Source organism: Mustela nigripes, chromosome 2 (genome assembly GCF_022355385.1).
Source record: "Mustela nigripes isolate SB6536 chromosome 2, MUSNIG.SB6536, whole genome shotgun sequence".
Taxonomy (NCBI): Eukaryota; Metazoa; Chordata; class Mammalia; order Carnivora; family Mustelidae; genus Mustela; species Mustela nigripes.
Genome location: NC_081558.1, coordinates 144,807,127 through 144,831,009, shown reverse-complemented (window position 1 = coordinate 144,831,009; position 23,883 = coordinate 144,807,127). Strand labels below are relative to the sequence as shown.

The window sequence follows — 23,883 nt, the reverse complement described above, 5'->3', positions numbered from 1 at the left end:
CCTTCCATCTACATTTAGGAATTTCTTTAACAAATTAAGCAAATCTTGGAACGCTAAAATAATATTTGGGAAAAAGTAATTTGGTTTCATCTGCTTAAGCCTAACTGCTGTTTAGTGGAGGGGCTCATGAAAATAACATCTGGCCCTAGTTTTTAATTTCCAGCCTTAGGCTTAATTTCCAGTCCTTATCAGCAACAATCTGGCACCATTCTGATGTCCTCATGCAGCTGCTTTATGGAAAGGTCGTATTTTAGCTCACATGATTTTCTTTTGCTGCTGTTACCACAAGAGCTAAATTGATATACGTAAGTCTAAAATATTCTTAGATACGAACTTCCTGTGACTAATTAATACTGCTTTATGTTATGAATCAACCTCTGGGACCATAAAATTTCTCTTTTGCTTGGTTCCTCTTCTATAAATGCAGGTAGAGCAAAAGCCTCATACCCTTTTTAGAACTTAGAACAATTAATTAAAGGAATTCATTATGTCTATAGTGACCACCCAAAATATAATTTCTAACCCTCTCAGGCTTCATGAGTTTTAGGGCAACATGTCACAGTTGATTCTAAATCTGGTGTCATAATTTTTCTTCTGAGAAATCCCAGGTTCATCATAAGTCAAAAAGCCAAGCATACAGTGAATTAGATATAATGTGCATAATAATGTGTTTGTCAGTAATGTTAATGGGAATCAATATTCATGAGTAGTACTTGGTGTCATGTGCTAAATAAACTCTAATTAGAAGTATACCTCATTTATCGTCTGTCTCCAAACTCAGATCAGTCAATCAGCAAGAAAAAACCGACAAGTAGAGTGGATGCTATGGTGTCACAGTTCATTATCGTTAAGAAACTGAAGATATCAGAGTCAAACAACTACATACCACCAAAGCCTGGTTAAAGACATGTTAAGTCTGTGAAGTGGTTGTCAATTTTGTGACTCAACTTCACTTCAGCTTCATTGGGTACCTGTGGCTTGCTAATCACTTCCCACATTTCAAATCATTTCATCCTCACCACACTCCTGGCTGATATGTTTGGTTCCATTGTAAAAGCGAGTAAACTGAGGCTGAGAGAGAGGGTTAACCCACCGAAGATCACATAAAGTATTAAGCCAAAATGGGGTTGGAATCCAAGAATGACCACAGAGCCTCTTTTCACCAGGTCACTACTTCCTTTTATGGTTGGTCTCATGGAGGTGAAAAAGTGCATGATACTGTCCTAATTTATTAGAATGCATGTTTAAAAATAGACAGTATCTTCCTACATAGGACTTACTGCTAACAGAAGGAAAATACATATGCATTTCATAAACAATAGTAACACCTTTTTTTATAAGAAATCATTTGGAACTATGATAATCCAAATAAGGAAACTATTCAAGTACAACTTAAAACAACTCTTGATTTTAAATATTTCATGAAATATTTCTATTATAAGCCATCACTCTATCCTGAAAAACAAGGTACAGTAAATACTACAGTTTAATTTGGTTGAGGAATTACCATTACTAACAGAAATTTTCACACTGTGCTTTAAAAGAATGACATCCTTAAGAGCTATTCACATTATTAAAATATGCTAGGTCATTTGGATTTACACCAAGTGATACCTATGTTTGCAAAATCCTTCTGTTGATATAGTTTATTTTCCTCTTTTTGCTATTAGCTATCTCCTAATGATAGCATGCTGCTTTCTACAAGTTATTTTACCTATGCCCAATGTATTCCTTATAGATCAAATAAGCTTTCTATAATTACATCTAAAATAAGATGAATGAAGCTTTTTGTGAGGGTGTTTATTAATCTCTGATGATTACAACATTACATATAACATACTAAGGAATCTAAAACTAAAATTCAATGCAACTAGATACCAACAGACAATAATAATTTGATCATATGGAAAAATACCACTATATTAATCTCAAAAGGCAATCAACATTATATGTAGTGGTGAAAGACTGGTTTTCTTGTTAAAAGCAGGAAAAAAATAGAATGCCCTCTTTCACCATTACTACTTTCCATTGTTCAGGAGGTTTAACCAATGCAATAAAGCAAGGGGAAAAAAATGGTTATTGGAATAAAAAAAAGTAGAAAGTATTATTTTTTATAAAAGAAATAACTACCTCAACAAATGAATGGATAAAGAAGATGTAATATATAGATATATAGATATATATACATACACAATGGAATATATAGATGTAATATATAGATATATAGATATATATACATACACAATGGAATACTATGCAGCCATCAAAAGAAATGAAATCTTGCCATTTGCAACGATGTGGATGGAATTAGAGGGCATTGTGCTGAGCAAAATAAGTTAATCAGAGAAAGACGATTATCATATGATCTCCCTGATATAAGAAATTTGAGAGGCAGGGTGGGAGATTTGGAGGGTAGTGAAGGAAAAAATAAAACAAGATGTGATCAGGAGGGAGACAAACCATAAGAGACTTTTAATCTTACAAAACAAAATGAGGGTTGCCAGGGAGGGGAGGCAGGAGAGGGTGGTTGGGTTATGGATATTGGGGAGGGTAAGTGCTAGGGTGAGTGCTGTGAAGTTGTAAGCCTGATGATTCACAGACCTGTACCCCTGGGGCAAAAAATAAATTATATGTTAATAAAAATAATTAATAAAAAAGAAGAAATAACTACCCCAAAACCCTACAAAAAAAAACCCTAAAGCCATAGCTAAAAAATTCTCAGAAGTGAAAAGATCATTTTTAACTAATAAGGTGGCTAACAGATAAGTGTAACTAAAGCAATGTTTTTTTTAATAATATGAATAGCTAGTTCAAATGGTTAGTAAGAAAAAAAGCCACTCATAAGACTAATAAAAATATATGAATAAACAAAATATACAAAATTTTACTGAAGAATCAAGAAGACAGTTTTATTATGGTCCATAATTAATAAGGATCTTCTCAAAAAAAATAAGGTTCTTCTCAAATTTATTCCTAATTTAATACAGTTCTAATGAAAAGCCTATATTTTTCTAATAATTCTAATCACTTCTAAAATGATTCTGACCAAATATTTATTAATAACAGGAAAACTTGGAAACAAGAATAAAGAGAGAGACACTACATTAAACATTAAAATTCAATATTAAAACTATAATTAAATATGGTTTGGTTCTTATGTAACAGTAGGAAAACAGGCCAGTGGAGCACAACAGAAAATCCCCAAACAGACAAAACATACAAAAATATTTGAGTACATATGAGATGACAATGGCATTTCTGAACCATAAATCTTAAAGTCAAGCAAAGTTGCATTCAAACTCCCAACCCCAACATACACAAATTATGGGTATTTAAGTTTTCTAAGCAACAATGTCCCCATCTGTAAAATGGTGCTAATATTAATAAGATAAAAACAAAACAATGTATGTGAAGCAGGACCTGACCCATAAGAAACAATGGATGTTCAAGTGAAAATGTCAGGTAGGCAGCTGGATGAACAAGGCATGGGAGAAGAGCTAGAAACATGGGAGGTTCAGGAGAGAGTCCAGAACTGGAAATACAAATGTTGGCAACCATTACAGCCATGGAATTCAATGAAATGAGATAAGATAACTCAGGAATAGAGATAAAAATAGAGAAGAGGGTAGAGGTATGAGAGTTCTGGGTCCCCAATTAGCCTCCAACAATTCTTCCTGTCTCTTATCTCACTCTCTCCAAATCAAACTATTTTCTAGCTCTGTAACTTTGGACAAGTTATTTAAACACTTTGTGTCTCAGTTTTGTCATCTATAAAATGAGGATAATACTTTCATGTGACGATTGAAGAGTTAATGTACATAATGTACATAATATACATAAGGTTTAGAGCAATGACTGGGACATGGTAAGTAAGTACTTACTATGACAGTTATTCAAGTTTCTCCCACCTCTCAAAGCATCAAGTGATATGGGATGGTCAGTAAATTTGTACCTAAGAATATCCACTATTACCTGTGTTGCGTGTATGTGAATGTGTGTATGTTTGAAGAATGCTGGAGAATGACTATAGATCAATGCTGACCAACAGTAGTATAATGCAAGCCCTATGTGCAATTTTAAACATTCTAGTAGCCACATTAAAAAAGTTAAAAAGCAACAGACAAATTACTTTTAGCAATATAGTATAACCCAATATTATTACTTCAAAATATTATTTCAACACATAATGAATATAAAACTCATTAGTGAGATGTTTTACATAATTTTTTATAAAAAGTCTTCATAATGTAGTATACATCTGACATAACAGCAACCTCTTTTTTGGACAACCCCTATTCTAAATGCTCCATAGCAATGTGTGGTTAGACTACCACACTGAACAACTCAGCTCTAGATAAATGAGAAGTTTAAAAAAAAAAAAATTTTATTTATTTATTTGACAGAGAGAGACAGAGCAAGACAGGGAACACAGCAGAGGGAGTGGGAGAGAGAAAAGCAGGCTCCTTGCTCTGCGGGGAGGGGCTCGATCCCAGGACCGTGGGATCATGACCTGAGCTAAAGGCAGACACTCAACGACTGAGCCACCCAGGAGCCCCAAATGGAAAGTTCTGAAGCCAGACACATGACATATCTAAAAGAGATGGTTAGAGAATAATGAAGAAACAGGGCAAACTTGATCTAAGATAGAGAAGAAGGAAGAGAAAATTTCTGTAAATGAGAGATAACTGGTTTTTTTTTCCTCCAATAAATGTGTATTTTATCATTCCCCTGTCAAACAGAATCTTGATTCATGATCTGCAAGAAGAGATTGAGAAACAGTTTGATGTTAAAGAAGATATCCCAGGCAGGCACAGTTATGCAAAATACAATAACTGGAATAAGGTACAGTATACTTAAAAAAAAAAAAAACTTCAAAAAACAAAACAAAACAAAACAAAAAAACTATAACCCTTAACATTTGTTCTCATTTAGTTTTTTTAGTTGTTTTTTTTTTATTCTAATTCCTCAAAATTGGTTTTGTTCTCAAGATTATTGCTTGGACTAAAAAAATGGTGCATAAGCATCCTGAAATGGTCTCTCGTATTAAAATTGGAACCACTGTTGAAGATAATCCACTGTATGTTCTCAAGGTAAAAATAATTCAAGAGCTACTGATTCTTATTATTTTGGGAAAATATTAACTTAAAAGTTACTTTGTGACCCAACTAGTGAATTCTGAGGCAATAAAAAATTTATATTTTTCTGAAGAACATATAGAAGTGATAGGTGGTTTTAGGTAGTACCAATAAAGTCCCTGAATAAACCATTTGTGGGACACAATGGACAAACTCAGACAAATCTCTTATCCCATATCTTTATTAGAAGAGTTTATGATGTCCCTGATAGATAAAAGTTTTCCATCCATTAAAATTGAGTGAAGCTAGTGATTAAATGTCATGAAGAAGAGAATTTTAAGTATCACAGAATCACAGGATCCTGGAAGAGTATCTAAGCCATTTCAACCCTATGTTGACAGGGAATTCCCTTCTCTAATGGAGCTGACAATTACTGTTCAGCTGCTGCTGGATTTTTCTACATCCAAAGACACTCTTCCCTGAAACATGCCCTTAATAACTGAGAAGTCCTTCCTTACCCTGAATTGCCATCCATTTATTCTAAGTACCCAAACAAAACAAATCTAAATTCTCCTCAAAATGATAATTCTTCAAATATCCAGCCACTGTTCCTCCTCCCCACTGCAAACACAACTATAAAATCTTTTCCACCCAAAGCTAAATGTCCCATTTATGAAACCAGAAAAATAAAAGGAAATGGCAGAAACAGAAACAACACATAATCTATTTCTCAGACCGAAGGATGTTAACAATAAAATAAGAAAACAATATACTACGATTTTTTAAAAACCCTAAAAGCAATTCTGATACTAGGAAAATTTTTTGAAAAAATAGACTATGTGATAGATTATGAATTATGTATAGACATTTAAGGATATGTGCCATCGTCCTCCCTGAGAACAATATGTGCATATGCAGTTATTCAACAGAAGACAGGGAAAAGAATTGCTTTGAGCATAAGAGTTACTGGACAACAAAGGATCAATGTGTGACAAAATAATATCTCAAGTTTATTTTTAAATAGATTGGGAAAAGGGATGAAAGAAGAAAGGCTATCTTTATGGATTGTGGCATTCATGCACGAGAATGGATCTCCCCAGCATTCTGCCAGTGGTTTGTCTATCAGGTAAGTGAATCGGAACACTCATCCAATTCTCCTTTGATTGTCAAATCTCCAGCCCTTCACTGTGTGGCAACACCCCTTTCCAAATGAGTGCAATTCCACTTAACTGGAAGGGTTCACATTTGGTGCTGTCAGGAAATAAATGCTCTGGATTTTACTCATTGTTGGGGTTTTTATAAAATTGACACCTTCCTTCAAACTTCTTGAATTTCAGCTGACAGTTTACAAAACTAAAAGAATTTTTTGAGGTTATGATATGGTTTCTCCTATACTGAAGTACAGACAATCTGAAGCTACCTTCATATTACAACCTATAATCTTAGCCTTTCTTCGGTGAGCTCAAAGCAGAGACCTCGAGTTCCTGTTCAGATCTTTAACTGGCCAATCACACACTTGGAATTTTCATACTTAATTCCCTCTCCAAGGGAAAAACAACTCATCCTTTTTAAAGGTAAATCCAGCTTATAAGTTGTTCCTCTCATTCTGTTCTATTCTGATTCTTACCATCTTTTAAATTTCTCTTTCATGCCAGCTTTTGCAAACAACATGCTGATGTGATACGCATGACAATGGCTCTCTGGGCATGGATGCTTTAACTAGGAATGAATCTGCCAGTAGAACTGATTTATCCCTGCAGTTGTTTTAGCTCTTCCAGCTGAGGGCCAAGAGTTCCCCTTACTCAACCTATAAAGAAATACATGTGACAGGGCTACAAGAAATGCCCTGGCTCTGGAACAAATGTACCTGGAAGAGATTTTCCAAGAATGAGAGAGATTTTAGGCAGCCATAGGAAGTACAGATAATTCCAGAAATATCAGTCTGTTGGGAGAAAAGGAGTTGATTGGTCAATCTAAATGCTTGAGTTTTTTTTATTAATCAAGCATTTTTCTTTAATCCTATTTATAATTAATTTATAAATAATCTCCAATATTTACATATTTCTATGCTTACAAACTCAATCTTTATTTACCTAAAGGATGTGAGGGGTAGAATCTATTTAAATCAAGGTGTATGTCTAATTTTTTACTTGGCTCTGTTCTTCCTATATAACATATCTTGCATACTATACGTGGAATGCTACAGTCTTGACAATTAAATGATCCTTTAAAGAATGGTCAGTTCAATTATTTTCACTAGTCTGAATAAGTAACTTTTATATGGGTCACTTATTTTTATGCTATTTGGAGGAAATATGTTTGAAATCACGTAACACTGGGCAAATGGCCAAAGCGGTGGTAGTTATTACTATTATAGCCACAGCTTTCCACATGGTGGTGAACTTTCCACCAATAGCTTAATTTTTTCCTATTCTTATAGGCAGCCAAAACTTATGGAAAAAATAAAATTATGACCAAACTCCTGGACCGAATGAATTTTTATGTTCTTCCTGTATTCAATGTTGATGGATATATTTGGTCATGGACACAGGTAAGAGACCATAATCTCTTGTTTGCATTTGGACAATATAGTATTTACTGACTTTAATGCACAGTTTGTTATGCATTAAGTTTAAGGTTTCAATAACCAGTTAATTCTAATTCAGAAAAATGTAATTTTAAAGAATCTCAATTTCAGACTAAGGCAAGCATGATTTCCTGGTTACATAGGTGTCCTTGAAATAATATGAAATTTCTGCTGCTGAAGCTAGTAATGAATAAAAAGAAAAAGAGCAATAATTATAAAAGAAATGTATGTTATATGATATGGAAAAAAGCACATTCTACCTAAAAAATAAAAGTCAATTAAAGACATTGTGAACACTGATCTCAAAGCAAAAGGCACTGTATTCCAGTCTATCTGTAACAGAATCTGATGTGGAATAAATGTATCAAAATAAACAAATATATAAAAGAGTGACACAGTTATCTACCTGTCCTTTAACTAGATCCCTTACTGCCCTATTGTTGCTAAATAACATTAATACTGAATATTCAGACAGATACTATCACATTCAGTTCTTTCTGAAAATTATGCTCCAACAGTCACAATTTGGCCTGTTTAATACCCGAAATCTATAAATGGTGAAGGATGTAATGAAGTTGAAATTTAAATTACAGGTAATTTCAGAACATTATTCATCACTTTCTAGTACCAAGAACCAATCAACAGTTCTTGAAGTTAATTAAATTATTTTATCAAGGCCTTAGAACAGTAATTTAAAAAAACAATGTTTCTGAAAATATTACAAATTACAGGAAAACAATATATTTTTCTTCATAAAAAGGAGCCTCAGGTTAACTAGGCAGATTTCAAATAATGCTGTGGACACCTGCAGAGAGGGTCTGAAATGATCCTCTGAAATGAAATGAAATTGAAAAATGTAAACTGATCTAGTATAAACACTTAAAGCATTCAATCCTGCAGAACCGCATGTGGAGAAAAAATCGTTCCAAGAACCAAAACTCCAAATGCATCGGCACTGACCTCAACAGGAATTTTAATGTCTCATGGAACTGTAAGTAGTACACTTGATCTCAAGGAAAATAGCTATAAAAGAGTGTTCAGGGGCACCTGGGTGGCTCAGTGGATTAAAGCCTTTGCCTTGGCTCAGATCATGATCCCAGGATCCCAGGATCGAGCTCCACATAGGGCTCTCGGCTTGGCAGGGAGCCTGCTTCCTCCCTCTCTCTCCGCCTGCCTCTCTGGCCTACCTGTGATCTGTCAAATAAATAAATACATAAAATCTTTAAAAAAAAAAAAAAAGTGTTCACACAGCAAATTCAGTTAAACCACTGACTTATTTCAGTAAAATATGTATCCCCTGAGTGTTAATTTTATAATCTAAAAAATAAAAGATAATCATCCCTACTTTAGAAATATTATGAATGTTTTGTCATATGGGAGGAAGTGCGGGGCGGGGGTGGTGTTTATCAAACCATCTCTTACTTAATATATCTAGCTTGCTAAAACTTGGGCACAATCCAGATGCACAAAAATTCAGAATCTGAAGAGAGGTTTCAGGTCCCTCCTCTTCTGGTCTGATAACAGCTGAGAAATACCAGTGGTTAAAACCAGCATACAGATAGTTCTTCAGATGTTTAGTGAAAAGAAACAGCTGGGTCAAAGAATCTGAAAGGTTTAATAGAAATGCAATGATAAGCAGAAGCCTGCTACATCAAATAACACTGTAGTTGTTACAAAAATCTGACTTCATCATTACATACATTCAAGGAGAAATTACCACTACCCCTATTCGTAAATTTTTTTCTTTACCTAACTTGGTTGAAAATACCACCTTAGCTTTTAATTTTATTCTACCACAGTAATTATGATAATAGCAGCTATCCCTAAGCAAGAGCTGCCTGATGAAATGGGTTGAAGAAACTCAAAACTCCAAAAAGGTAATTCATACCAGTCCCTAACAAGTTGGAGTGGAACTGGGTTCTGAACTGGAACTGGGTTCTATCCGGCTCCAGGCTCTGGGCTGCTTCTAGTGTACTATTCTTATAATCTTGGGAAACAGAGGCAAAATAAACAAGGCTAAGAATACTCCAGTGGACTGAGTCTGTCACATTCTGAGTTGTGTGTACAAAGTTGGTCTGCAATGACTATGACACCAGAGACATTGAGGCAGCCTGTAAACCTGGGAGATAAAAATGTCTAAAACATTTTGTGTGTCCATATCAGAAGAGGCAGGAGCTTTTCTGAGGGGAAGCAGACTGTGATCTCATCCACCCATGTCCACTGCAGCTTTTCCGAACACCAAGAATCCATGTTTGAATACCTATGGAGGCCCAGAACCAGAGTCCGAGAAAGAGACCAAGGCTGTCACTGATTTCATTCGAAGTCACCTGAAATCAATCAAGGCCTATATCACCTTCCACTCCTATTCCCAGATGCTACTGTTTCCCTATGGATATACATCAAAACTGCCAGCTAACCACAAGGACCTGGTATGTAGAAAAAAAAAAAAAAAAAAAAACCTACAGTTACTCACTGACAGACATTGCCACTGACTTTCACAAACAACCCTTCTCTATGAACAACTGCATGAATTGAAAGAATTTCACATTTTAATACCAAAGGAAAAAACTAATAGAGTTTATCTTAAAGTTTACTTTAGAGTTAAAAAGTAATAATTCCTAGATTAATCTTTCATGTGATAAAAAGATAGAGACAAAATCTTTCAATGGGATTCTCAGATTAAGCCAGTGGAGAAAAATGTCTAGGCCATCCAGACCAGAATTCCATTATTACTCAGATTGTTATATAAACACTTACCATGGACAAATTATAAAACCACAAGCACCAAAAGTCTAATAGAACAGCAAAGATATCTATTTCTGTCCCTAAAATGCCATATTTAAGAAGATCCATTGTATTTTTATCCTCCTAGTCCACTTGGAAATAATATTAATTCTGTTACTACCCAAAGAAAGAACATTATGAATGTTTGTGAAGTTTCCTCACTGAGAACATACTGTCTTTCAGGAACGAAGATCCACTATGCATCCTTTCCCTTTGTATGAAAACTAATGTGATCATGTTGGCTTAAAACAAATAAAACCTCTGCATATGGGTTCCAGTGCATGACAAGAAGCTGTAGTATGAATATCCATAAAAAGGGGTATTTTTTGCTGTAAAGAAAAGAAATAAAGCAGATAAAGTTCAGTGTCCCAGATCCCATGCAGGGCTGACAAATAGAACAACATTCAGTAAAAGCTATGGCTCCAATACTGCCTCATATTTTTAAAAATAAAAAGAAGTCGCTATTGTCATTTTGATTTCCATCCATTGTATTCAGCACAACAGCATTTAATTTCAGTTGCTGCGGAGATTTGAACCAGTCATTAAAACCATCTGTATATATACAACAAAGAAAATATACAAGCAATATGCGGCCCAGAGTCATTTATTTAGCCAATATAGTTGAGATTCTGAACCCATGAGTCATTAGTTCATGAAAAGCTACAGCAATGCAATTTCAGTCTGCCCTTAGGAAAATGGTATTATGGATTAAAAATACAAATACACACAACAAACCATTCTGAGTAAAGAGTTCTTAAACAGCAACTAAATTAATTAAGAAAAAACTTATCTTTTGGTTATATATATTATACATACGAAGTAAAAATCTTCATTGAGGGTAGTAATATGTTAGTGACTACATTCCATTAAAATTCATTCCAATAATCATTCTCATAGCATGAAACACTAATATATATTAAAGGTCATGAAATGCATTCATGTTGGAAGAGAAACTCTAATTTAACAACTATTTTAAAGAAGAGTCAACCACATTTCCTCCCTCAGCATGCTAAAATTCAGTGTGGAAAATGTCCATTGGCAATGTGGCGCCCATAAAAACAAAGGAAGCAGAAACAGAAGAAACTGACTTTGGAAGAGACAAGTATCTGCAGCCAGAAAGTATATGAGAAGAAGTAGAAAGAATCCTTCTTTCTACTTTTAGAAGGAAAGACAAAAGGAAGGCGGGGGGGGGGGGGGGCAATGAGGGAGGGAGAAAGAAGAGAGAAAAGAAAGGATAGAAATCTAAAATGAGATATGACATTACTATATATAACTGATTTCACATTTAGAATTCTTCACAATAACAATATATCTTACCAAAAATAAATTCCTAATTTAACTGTTGATTTTATTTTGATCTTCAGTTGCCAAAATAACCAGTAAAATTTACTTTTTTTTTTATTCCCAAACAAATTAATACTGTTTACATAGTTTTCTATCATTCCAACTCTAACTTCCTTTTTCTCCAGGCCAAAGTTGCAAAAATCGGCACTGATGTTCTAGCAACTCGATATGAAACCCGCTACATCTATGGCCCAATAGCATCAACAATCTGTAAGTTTTTCCTATTATTTACTGTGTTATTTTCACTAATTCTTTTTATAAATATTAAAGAAATTTTAGCATTTGTAAATTAGGATTAGAACATCTAGAATTGTTCATTTAAACTTCAGTTTTAATGGATGATTCTGAATTACATGTGAAACTAGGGGATACATTTTGCCCTTTTCGGGGATAAGATTTTTCTTGAAACAAATTATACAAGGTTACAAGGTCAGTAGAAATGGTTAAGTCAAGATGAAGTTTTGGTTTAGAATTAAACCACCCTCCCGTTCCCCACCAACATTTATCCTCACAGGAACTAATGAGAATTAGTTGAAGCACACTCTATAATTTTTGTCGTTGTTGTTGTTGTTTAACTGGACAGTCTTCCCCAGCTGCTGATAGGAAAATGGGCCGCAAGTTTCAGCCACTTTGATCATATAAAACCAGTTTCTTGTCCTTCTCATCAGCCCCTTTCTATGGTGTTAAACTGAAATGTGTATGGTGGGTTAAGAAAGATGATATAAAGATTCTAGTGCTGTTGCTTTTGTTTTAGTGTCTAAGTACCACTTCTTACTCTTCACTATTTTTAGACTTCTTTGTCTTTGTGCATTTTTTTAATTTCTGACAGATTTCTGACAAGTCAGGCACTGTGCTTGACCCTTGATTTCACAATCTCACTAATCATCAGAACATCCTATGAGGTAGGCTGTACTTACAACTGGCTAAATTGAGATTTAGTCCTAGGTTTCAAAACCAAAAACCATGATCTTGGCCACTACATATAACACTTTCTCATTTGGTTTCTTTAGCTAAAATAACCAGGTTTTTCTATTTTTAAGAAATGAAAAGAAATTCATTTGATTTTTCACCGAAGACCATTAATTCAGGCCTTGGGAAATAAAATCATTTGTTCTCTTATAGCAAGATCCCACTGATCTTAGTTTGCAAACACTTCAGTAAAAATTGCCTTTTCTCCAAATCATTTTGCAGTTTCAATTCTTAGAACTGAAGAATGGAAAATTCCCAAAGAACTGCTTACAAAACCTTAACTTCCTAACAGAACTTAATTCCTCAAAAGCAAGGATTACACTTCAGATCTCTTCTCAGATCACAAAATACGTAGCACAGTGCAAGGCATGGAACAATAGCAGAATTCCCATAAACTTGCTCGATTAAAATAGCACCCTGACTGATCCAAAAAGAATGAATGTGGATTGAAACCACAAGACTGAACTCGATTTAGCCTGCATCACTCTTCAGAGCCAGGACATCCAATATTTTTAGTATGAAGACTGCTGTTTAACCTTTAAACATTTCTAAAAGGTTTTATTTATTTATTTATTTATTTATTTATTCATTTGAGAGAGAGAAAGTGTGTGAGAGAGAAAGAGAGTATGAGTCGGGTGGGGCCAGAGGGAGAAGCAGACTCCCGGCTGAGCAGGGAACCTGACTTGGGGCTAGATCCCAGGACTCTGGGATCATGACTTGAGCCAAAGGCAGACGCTTAACTGACACAGACACCTAGGTGTAACCTTTAAACATTTCATGAGCAACCCACCACCACCAAACACATATACTTATTTCCATTACCCTTTTTAAATTCATGGATTGAAGAAAAGAAATATGTATGTGTGAATCCATGGACTCTTTGCAGTAATTCTACCTGGCCTGGCCACACCTCATAAAATACTTCCCCAACCCAAGCTAAAAGTATAATCTAGGAATTAAGGTCTATACCCTCAATAATGGCTAATTGCTATGCTATCATATTGGAAGCTCCTTTGGTGGAATTAGAAAAATGATCAATAAACCAGACAAGTCCCATTCCCAGAGAACATTCATCAGCAATCACCTATCAACTACTCATTATTAAAAGGCTGAAGAGAAAGTACAGTGACACAATCATTCACCAATATCAATTCAAATCTCTTGTTGCAACATAGCCATGCTAGCAATTAATTATACATACGAGTGGATGAAAATGGGATTTCAAAAAAGATGATATACTCAGCTATGTTAGGTGGACCAAAAGTGGGCAAAGAATGATAGGACAAATTAGAACATCAGTTTAAAATGGCCGCCTACTTAGTGGATATTGAGAATTGCAGTAGCAGACAAGCTAGATGTTCTTTCTTGACAGCAAAGAACAAAGGGTTCCAAACAGGAGCACACTTTGCAAATGGCAACTAGAACATCAAAGGATTATTGCTCCTACACTTTCCACACAAATATATGTAATGTACATTTACATATATATGCAAATTTTGAGCACACTAAAGCTATGCATGGCATTGTATCAGTCAATTTAATGAGCAAGAATTTATGGAATGCCTCTTTCACAGCCCAGAACTTTGGAGCTTTGAGAGGTAGGTTAGAAGAATTAAGATAAAATAACTGCTCTCAAGGAGTTATATTCTAACTAGGAGAAAGACAGGCAAGCAAAAATACCATGGCCCCAAGTCATCACATATCACTTTCAAAATGGGAGGATAAGGTGAAGAGGAATTACATTCTGTACAACTTTGTAACCGGATCTTAAATTTTTTTAGTTATATTAAAAGATTTTTTAAAGAAATGCAGATTTAGAAAAAATTGCCTCTTCCATATAGGGCTAGAGCAGCTTGTTTAATTTTTTTAGGAGTGACTTCTTTAATAAAGTACCTGATTGAGTTAATCAACCATTCATGAGAAGCAGAGGGTAACAAAGTGTTAACTTGGTAAGAACAGAAAATAAGGGCACCCCACAATTAAAATTTAGTCATTCTAACACCCTGGTTGTCACTTTAAAAAGTCCTAGGACTCAGGGAAAGCATTGATAGCATTTGCTAGTGGTTTTCTCTCTTTAATTTGATGGAAACCAAAGAAAAGGGCTAAGAAACATTTTTAAACGCAAATTATGGAGAGAGCTCTCACCTCCAGAAAAAATAAGTTTGCAATTTGAACCTAAGAAGCAAATATAACCAATAAATAAAAATCATAAAATTTGAAACCAGGAGGAAATCTAGGAGATGATCTAATTCAAGGTTCTTAATCCTGACTTACCATCAGAATCATCTGAGCTTTTAAAATATGTGGATGATTGACCCCACCCCCAGAAATTCTGATTTCATTAGTTTGTGGTGTGGGCCAGTCACCTGCATTTTTTTTTAAATGCCCAAAGTGATTCAAAGATGAAACTAGGTTTGAGGGCACGCAGGTGGCTTAGTCATTAAGCACCTGCCTTTTAATCAGGTCATAATCCTGCGGTCCTGGGATCAAGCCCCACATCGAGCCCCACATCAAGTGCCGCACAGGAAGCCTGCTTCTCCCTCTCCCACTTACCCTGCCTGTGTTCCCTCTCTCACTGTCTCTCTCTGTGAGAGAAAAAAAAAAAAAAAAGATGAAACTAGGATTGAGAACCAGTGGTCTAAGCTTAATCCCTCTTTCATAGACTATAAAAATAAGATAAAGAAGGATTTGATCAATTTGGGGAAAAATAGGAACAAAGATTAGCATTCCAGACCAAAGTCAAAAGGTATACCAACTACTTTGCCACAAAGCAACAATATTTAGATGACACAAAAACTGATGTAACAGGTTGTGAAATGTTTACATTTGTATATTGGTGACCTATCCAATCCTTTATTATCTTAGAAATAACAGAACATAGTACCTACTTAGAAAGAACAGTTCACTGAATTGATAGGGACAGATAGCTTGCATCATTAATATCATCCACCTTGTGTCATATCATAAATTAAATACTTAATTTCAATGTGCCTTTCTTGTTGCCTTCCCTACACACCAAATTGCTAGATCTGTTCCTATATCTCAACCCCGTACTGTTTTCCACACTCTGTACCACTTCCACGTTTTGAAAAAGAAAAAATCAAGACCTCACATTTGTAGCTCACAACACCCAATCTCTATCTACTAAGACATTCAAGCTGAGATTATATTAAGGAGCCATAAAAATGCAAAGAAAATATTTCAATTTATGCCCACATACCTCTAGCTTAGCTCTTGCTTCAAAAAGAAATTTCACTTAGTATTGACATAAAAGTGCCGGTTATTATGTTTAATGCATGTCAATAACACTTTTTTTGAAAAACAAATGTTAAGCCACCAGCATTATGTTATGTAGATTCCTGTGGACTGAAGCCAGATTCCCAGTTTGGTTCAGTTTTATTTTTACTTGTTTTGATTGTATTACAGTAAGTTCCTTGCACCTAACATGCCTTGAAAGGCACAGAATTTTTTCAATGACAATATATTAAGAAAATAATGTCAACAACAAAAAGTTATCTTGTAGAAATCAAAGAAGAGTTTTTATTGGGAGGACTATAGACTGACATACAGTAGGTAGTATAGTACAATGGTTAATAGCACAAACCCTAAAGACATGCAGCTTGGGTTTGATTCCTGACTCAACCTTTACTAGCTAATGTTTTTGAGCAAACTGTTCAATCCCTGTGGGCCTAAATTTCCTCTTCTGTAAAACAAGCAACTGCGGGGCACCTGGGTGGCTCAGTGGGTTAAAGCCTCTGACTTCGGCTCAGGCCATGATCCCAGGATCCTGGGATCGAGCCCCACATCGGGCTCTCTGCTCCGTAGGGAGCCTGCTTCCTTCTCTCTCTCTGCCTGCCTCTCTGCCTACTTGTGATCTGTCGGTCAAATAAATAAATAAATAAAATCTTAAAAAACAAACAAACAAAAAAAAAACCGAGCAACTGGTACTTAAATCCTAAGATTGTGATAGGAATTTGTTAAATGAGTTAACACACGTGAAGCACTAAAAGGGTGCCTGGCATTTAGCAAGTGGCTATTATATTTTATAAATATATACGGGGCACTTGGGTGGCTCACTGGGTTAAGCCTCTGCCTTTGGCTCAGGTCATGATCTCAGGATCCTGGGATCAAGTCCTGCATCAGGCTCTCTGCTCAGCAGGGAGCCTGCCTCCCCCCCCCCCCTCTGCCTGCCTCTCTGCCTAGGTGTGGTCTCTGTCAAATAAATAAATAAATTTTTTTAAAAAAATTAAATAAATATATATATATACACACACAAATATTTTAGTAGGTTTAGCTGTAGATAAACAAAAAGCTAAGTATCATGTTCAAAAAAGTTCTATAAACATGTATTCTTACAAGTAAAAAGCTTTCAGTTTTGCATTTATTTTATGCCTTATATAGTTTTTGTTTGCAAAGTTAAGGTTTTGAAGATACAAAAAGTGGTATCAAGAAAGAAAATGTAGGGGCGCCTGGGTGGCTCAGTCATTAAGCGGCTGCCTTTGGCTCAGGTTGTGATCTCAGGGTCCTGGGATGGAGCCCTGCAATGGGCTCCCAGGAAACCTGCTTCTCCTTCTCCCACTCCCTCTGCTTCTGTTCGCTCTCTCACTGTGTCTCTCTCTGTCAAATAAATAAATAAAATCTTTTAAAAAAAGTATTACACTCAATAACATCACACAATTATGAAGAATCACAAATTACATATATTCTCAATAACCACTATTAATTTTAACGAGAAGCTTCACATAAAGCAAATCTGTCAAAGTGATACAGCCATACTCTTTAACTCTTTTAAATCGCAATAGTTTACTTAACTGCAAATGGGGAACTAGTACAGCTAGAAATTGGCCAAGTTTATTAAAATGCCTAGTAGACTCTAAATCACCATATAAGATATAATTCCTACATACCTTAACCTTTATTGCTACCAAATTCTTACTTTTATGTGCTTTTTTCTAATGAACTTAAACCCAATTCTAGCTAAAAATGACAGTCTTCCTGATCACTAATACTAATACACTTAGCTCACACATTCCACAATCTCCCTACAACACTGGACCCTGGTGATATCCCTTCTTCCTGACATTCCTTTGCCTTCCTTAAACAATGAACTCTCTTGGGTGCCTGGGTGGCTCAGTGGATTAAGCCTCTGCTTTTGGCCCAGGTCATGGTCTCAGGGTCCTGGGATCAAACCCCACACTGGGCTCTCTGCTCAGCAGGGAGCCTGCTTCCCCTCCCCCTCAACTGCCTGCCTCTCTGCCTACTTGTGATCTGTCTCTGTGTCAAATAAATAAATAAAATCTTTAAGAAAATAACCAATAAACTCTCTTGGATTGCCTCTACCACGTTCTTTTCTACTCTTTCTCTGCTGACTACCTCTAGAAGTAGACATTTAAAAAACAAAAACAAAAACAAAAAAACCACAAAACACAAAACCAGGTACACTACACATATACCACACAGGGTTCTCTTTTCAGTTCCCTCCTCCTCTTTCTTCCTTCTTCCTCATCAGGGAAGGGCTCTCTACCCTTCAGGGTAGAACCCTCATTCGCCACCTAGAGGCACCAGGTGGCCAAGCTAGGGGGATCACCTTCCACCCATGTAGTAGTACCTGCAGCAATCAATGGGAAAACAGCTGCACTAGGGGAACCAATCAGTCCAAAATAGCCATGCAGAGATTTTTTTTTTTAAGATTTTATTTATTTGACATACAGAGATCGCAAGTAGGCAGAGAGAGAGGAGGAAGCAGGCTCCCCGCTGAGCAGAGAGCCCACAGGGCTCTATTCCAGGATACTGGGATCATGACATGAGCTGAAGGCAGAAGCTTTAACCCACTGAGCCACCCAGGTGCCCTGCCATGCAGAGATTTTAAACACCATATTGTCATTGGAACAATGGAACAAGGCTCAAAAGAAGATGAGGGTCTCATGCTAAATCTAAACAGGAAGGATGACTGCTAAAATAGCTTTCAGTTAAGATTTAAAATTTTAAAAAATGGACAAAATGTCCAGGATACAAGGAAAAATTACTTGTCACAGCAAAAATGAAGATGATCACAGCATGAATGAGAAAAGACAACCAAAAGATGCTAACACTGAGGTTATTTACATGTTAGAATTATCTGATAAGAATTTTGAAGTCGCAATCATAAAAATGCTTCAACAAGTAATTAGATAGCCTTGAAACGTCACAGAAAATCTCACTGAAAAAAGGCAAGATATAAAAGGAACCAAATGGAAATCACAGAACTAGAAAATACAGTAACTTAAATTCTTAAAAACTCACTGGCAGGACTCAATAGCAGAATGAGTATATGGAGAGAAGAATCAATTAACTTAAAGGCAGAATAAGAATTCAAGCAAACTGAAGAGAGAAAACAAATTGGAAAAAAAAAAAAAGATAAGCAAAACTTCAGGGACGTGAGATGTAGTAATAAAAGAGCCAACATTCATATCATCAAAGTCTCAGAAGAGGAGAAGGAGAGTGAGAATGGAAAAAATATGTGAAAAAAAAAAATAAAAGACTGAAAACATACACCAACATACCAAAAAGCTAAGTGAGTGCAAAATAGGATAAACTCAAAGAAATTCACACTGAGTACCTCATAATTAAAATTTTGAAAACGAGAGACAAAGAAAATACTCTCGAAAGCAACCAGAGAGTAACAATCTAAAGGGGAAAAAAGAATTCAAAGGATAGATTTTTCCATTGAAACCATGGAAAACCAAAAGGAAATGACAATATTTTTCAAGTGCTAAAAGAAAAGAACTATCAACCCTTAATTCTATATTCAGCAAAAAATATCCTTCAGAAGCAAAGAGGAAATGAAGACCTTCTCAGACAAAGGAAAACTAAGAGAATTAATCACCGAAAGACCTACCCTTTAAAAATGGTTAAAGAAGACTCCCCAAATAACAAAGAAATGTAACAGAAAAAGCCTTAAAAGTGGTAGAAATGAAGCAAGAATGAATTAATGAATGAATGAGTGAATGAACAACTATGTCTTCATGATGGTGGAACCACAAAATATAATTCCATTTGATGTGATCCTTAGTGCATGTACAGAAGTACTCAAGATGATTACGTTTAAAAAGTAGGAAGTAAAAAGAACCTAAATGCAAGTAAGATTTCTATATGTCACTTGACGTGGTAAAACAGATATCAGCAGATGTTAGTAAATCATGTATATTGTAAAATATGTATATTGTAATACCTGGAGCAACCACTAAAAACTACATGAAGTCATAGACTTAAAAAACTTTATTATAAATACATCAAAATGGGGGCACCTGGGTGGCTCAGTCGGTTCAGGTCATGATCCCAGGGTCAAGAGATCGAGCCCCATGTCCAGCTCCCTGCTGAGTAGGGAAGCCTGCTTCTCCTGTTCCCCCTGCAGTTCCACCTGCTTATGCTCTCTCTTTCCATGTGTCAAATAAATAAATAAAATCTAAAAAATAAAAATAAATACATCAAAATGGAATCCTTAAAATGTTCATTTATCCAGAAAAAGTAAATAAAAGAAAAATAAAAGAATGAAAAACATATGGAACAAATAAAAATCAAACAATAAGATGGCAGATTTAAGTCATAGCAATAATTTACCTAAAGATATTAAATAAAGACAGATTGGCAGGTGGATTTAAAAAAGTGCAATTGAACAATACACTGTGTACGATAAACTCATTTTAAACATAACATAGACGGGTTGAAATTGAAATGCCTAAAAGAGATATGCCATACAAATGTTAATCAAAGGAGAAGTGGCCATATTAATATGATATTCATCTAATATTTAAATATTAAATAAATTTCAGACCAAAGAAATTTTCTAGAAACAAAGAGAGACATTAATAAAGATAAAAGGATCAATCCACCAAGAAAACATAATGATCCTGAATGTGCGCAAGCCAATTTCACCTATAATATTTCTGCCAATACCTGCAAAATTCATTTTTGCAAGCTCCTTCTTAAATGTGGTTGATGCTAAACAACCTTTTGTCTTTCCTCCTTTATCCTCTCTTTTCCCCATCACTATCCTGAGTTCCTATTTGTATTAATTCTGAAATCTCAGACTGAAATCTCCTTCATTTTTATCAGATTTTGTGACTCTTCCATTCCAGAGTTTTTGACATAAAACCCTCAGCACTATTCCTGGTGTAGCGACTCTACACAAGTTCACGTTTTCCTTTCGCAATACCTCCTCACTGGTCTCTACTCTTTCCAGTCCAAGTTACCTGTCCTAAGTGCAGCACTAAAATAACTGTTATTGCCTCCCAAACAAAACACCTTTCCTGATTTATCAGGTTTTCTGAACTTTGCCCACAAACTCTCACTGCGCCATTTGTTCCAGTCCAGCTGGATCCAATGGTCCCTGAAAAGGCCTCCATGCTTTTCTGTCTTTGTAGCTCACTGACCAGAATGCCCTTCTTCCATTTCCATCTAGAAAAATACCTTCCAAGGCTCTCCATCATGAAGGCGGTATTTAACAGGCACTGAGCATGAAATATCATCCTCCTCATCAGACATACATACTTTTTTTTAATCTCCATAAGAGATTGCACCTTCCTTATGGTACTTACACATTCTGCCCTATCTCTATTGATTTGCATCTTTGACTTATCTCCCCTGAACAGTAAGTTCCCAAAGACACCAATATCATCTTTATCTTTGTACCCCGCACAGCCACCCTCCAACAGTGCCAAGTAAAGTGCACTGTGCATATTAAACCTTTTTTTTAAAGATTTTATTTATTTATTTGACAGAGAGATCAAAAGTATGCAGAGAGGCCGGGGGGGGGGGGGGGGGGGGGGGGGGGGGGCAGGGGAAGCAGCCCCCTGCTGAGCAGAGAGCCTGATACAGGGCTTGATCCCAGGACCCTGAGACCATGACCTGGCAGAAGGCAGAGGCTTAATCCACTGAGCCACCCAGGCACCCCCATATTAAAGCTTTAATAAATATTTGTTGAATAGTTTAAGACCCAACCTTCTTTCTACCAAAATATTTCTTCCCTCTTTTCTTCATCACAGCTTTGAATTTTTATCATTCAAACCTAAAACATTACTATTAGTTAAACTCTTTATCCGTGCTAGAACATAAATGATTCTATGTACAAGAAAGTAGTTTCATTATTATGCAAAGCAAAATATACATAAATGCATTTATAGTATATATAGGCACTTGTATAAACCTTACATGTACATAATTTATAGATGTCTGTTTAGATTTGCAGATAACATTCTTAGTAAGATCTCATAAATATTGACATTGAAAAGTTGGGTTAAGGGATTAAATACATCCTTAAAATAACTGATTTAAGCTTTCTTGGTTTTTTAACTATAAAAATTGTTTATCCAAGCAACATGAATAGAAAGAGACCTGAAGGATTAGAAAGAATACTTTTATCTAGCTTGTATGCTGAGTTTTCACTGACCAGAGGCCCCTCCTCAGTTGGTTTCCACAGCTGCTTGCCCTTGCCCAGACCACCTCCATCTGCAACACTGTGTGCCCAGGAAACAAAATCAGTTTATAGTACTGACCCAAGCAAAATGTGATTTTGAAAATGCAGCACATATTTAAAATGTGTGATGGATCCCAAAATCATGATTATATTTTACTCTAACACTTAATACTATGTAGAACACTACTGCTATCCATTACTGCAATTAACTGTACACATAATTATTTTTTACTGCTAATTTTACACCAGTGAATTTCCATTTCAAGAAAAACATTAGCATTTGTTTCTAATTAAATATTTATTGCTTATGTTTTACAGACCCGACATCAGGTTCTTCTTTAGACTGGGCTTACAACCTGGGCATCAAACACACATTTGCCTTTGAACTCCGAGATAAAGGCAAATTTGGTTTTCTCCTTCCAGAGTCCCTGATAAAGCCAACCTGTAAAGAGACCTTGCTAGCTGTTAAATATATTGCCAAGTATATCCTCAAGCATACTTCCTAAAGAAGTGGCTTCAGTTTGGAATGAGCCAATTAATCCTTTTTTGTGCCTTTTACCAGAAAGTCAATCTTCAATTATCCTGAAATATAAGGTTCCACATTATGTGAACAGGTTCCTCTCTTGCTCACTTAAATCCTATGTCATTTCTTTTTGCTTTTATTCTTAATAGCATCTTAACATATAGCTTTAAGTGAAAGCTTTCAACTTCCTTTCTTTGCTCCAAATGAAGTTCAAACCCAGCAAGAAGTATATTTTGAGTATTTCAAAACATGATATACAGTTGGTCACAGAAAAGAAATGAGAGCCTTAAGTTTCTCCAGAATCAGATTTTCCATATGGCTTCATCATTTCATGTACTTATATAATAAAATAAACTGTATTCCAAAATGCATCTTCTGTTTTTTATATACTCTCTACATTTCTCTATTAGCATTAATAATCAAGCATTAATGTGTCTCATGCGGTCTGTTAATAAGAAATAGTATCTTTGATTCAAAGACATACTTTGCCTGCATATATATTTCTTTTTAATAGAAGGAGACATTGTTTATATCTTTGCAATAGCAAAAGGATGTCCTAACAGGAAATAAAGTGGTTCATATAGAGATGAATCTCAGTGCTTCAAACAATTAATCTCTTAATTGTTCTCTTCAACATGACATACATTAAATTCAAAATAGTTTAATTTATCCTGTCATAATCCAAGGAAACTACCTGCCAAAACATTTCTTGGTAGTTACTGACACAGCCAAGACAGTCTGGTCAGATGTGAGCCCTGCCCTCATAATGGATGGGAAATAAAGTCTGGAAATGTAGTACAAGTGTAAGAGAAAAAGTCATGTTGAGCAAGGACAATCAGAGTAACTTCAAATTTTATATTGCTTATAGTCCTATTGTTTTAAGAGAGAGTTACAAAGTATCTCCCCTATCCTGCCTCCAGCACCATGACTTTTCAATACCTCATCATATGACTACAGCAGTATCTACATTCTAGAACGTAAGGGACAAGTAAAGAGTTCATTGACTTCCTATAAACTGACTTCTCATAACACTGAACAAAGTTTTTGAAGATCCTCCATGATCCTGATATACAGGTATACAGGTATACAGATAATCTGGGACATTCTTCATTAATCCTATAGGAGGTCCTAAAAAGAAAGAATGCCA

General features: G+C 35.5%; 1 protein-coding gene across 1 annotated transcript in view; it reads left to right on the top strand.

The window, feature by feature from the left end:
* The window catches only part of CPA3 (carboxypeptidase A3), a 31,223-nt gene extending 8,116 nt beyond the window's left edge, over positions 1–23,107 (top strand). The window contains exons 4-11 of the mRNA XM_059388092.1: positions 4,740–4,842; positions 4,989–5,090; positions 6,100–6,201; positions 7,516–7,626; positions 8,563–8,653; positions 9,889–10,091; positions 11,916–12,000; positions 22,532–23,107. Coding sequence (XP_059244075.1) covers positions 4,740–4,842; positions 4,989–5,090; positions 6,100–6,201; positions 7,516–7,626; positions 8,563–8,653; positions 9,889–10,091; positions 11,916–12,000; positions 22,532–22,719 — 985 coding nt within the window. The 3' untranslated portion in view covers positions 22,720–23,107. The remainder of the gene's footprint in view (positions 1–4,739; positions 4,843–4,988; positions 5,091–6,099; positions 6,202–7,515; positions 7,627–8,562; positions 8,654–9,888; positions 10,092–11,915; positions 12,001–22,531) is intronic.
* The last annotated feature ends 776 nt before the right edge of the window (positions 23,108–23,883 follow it).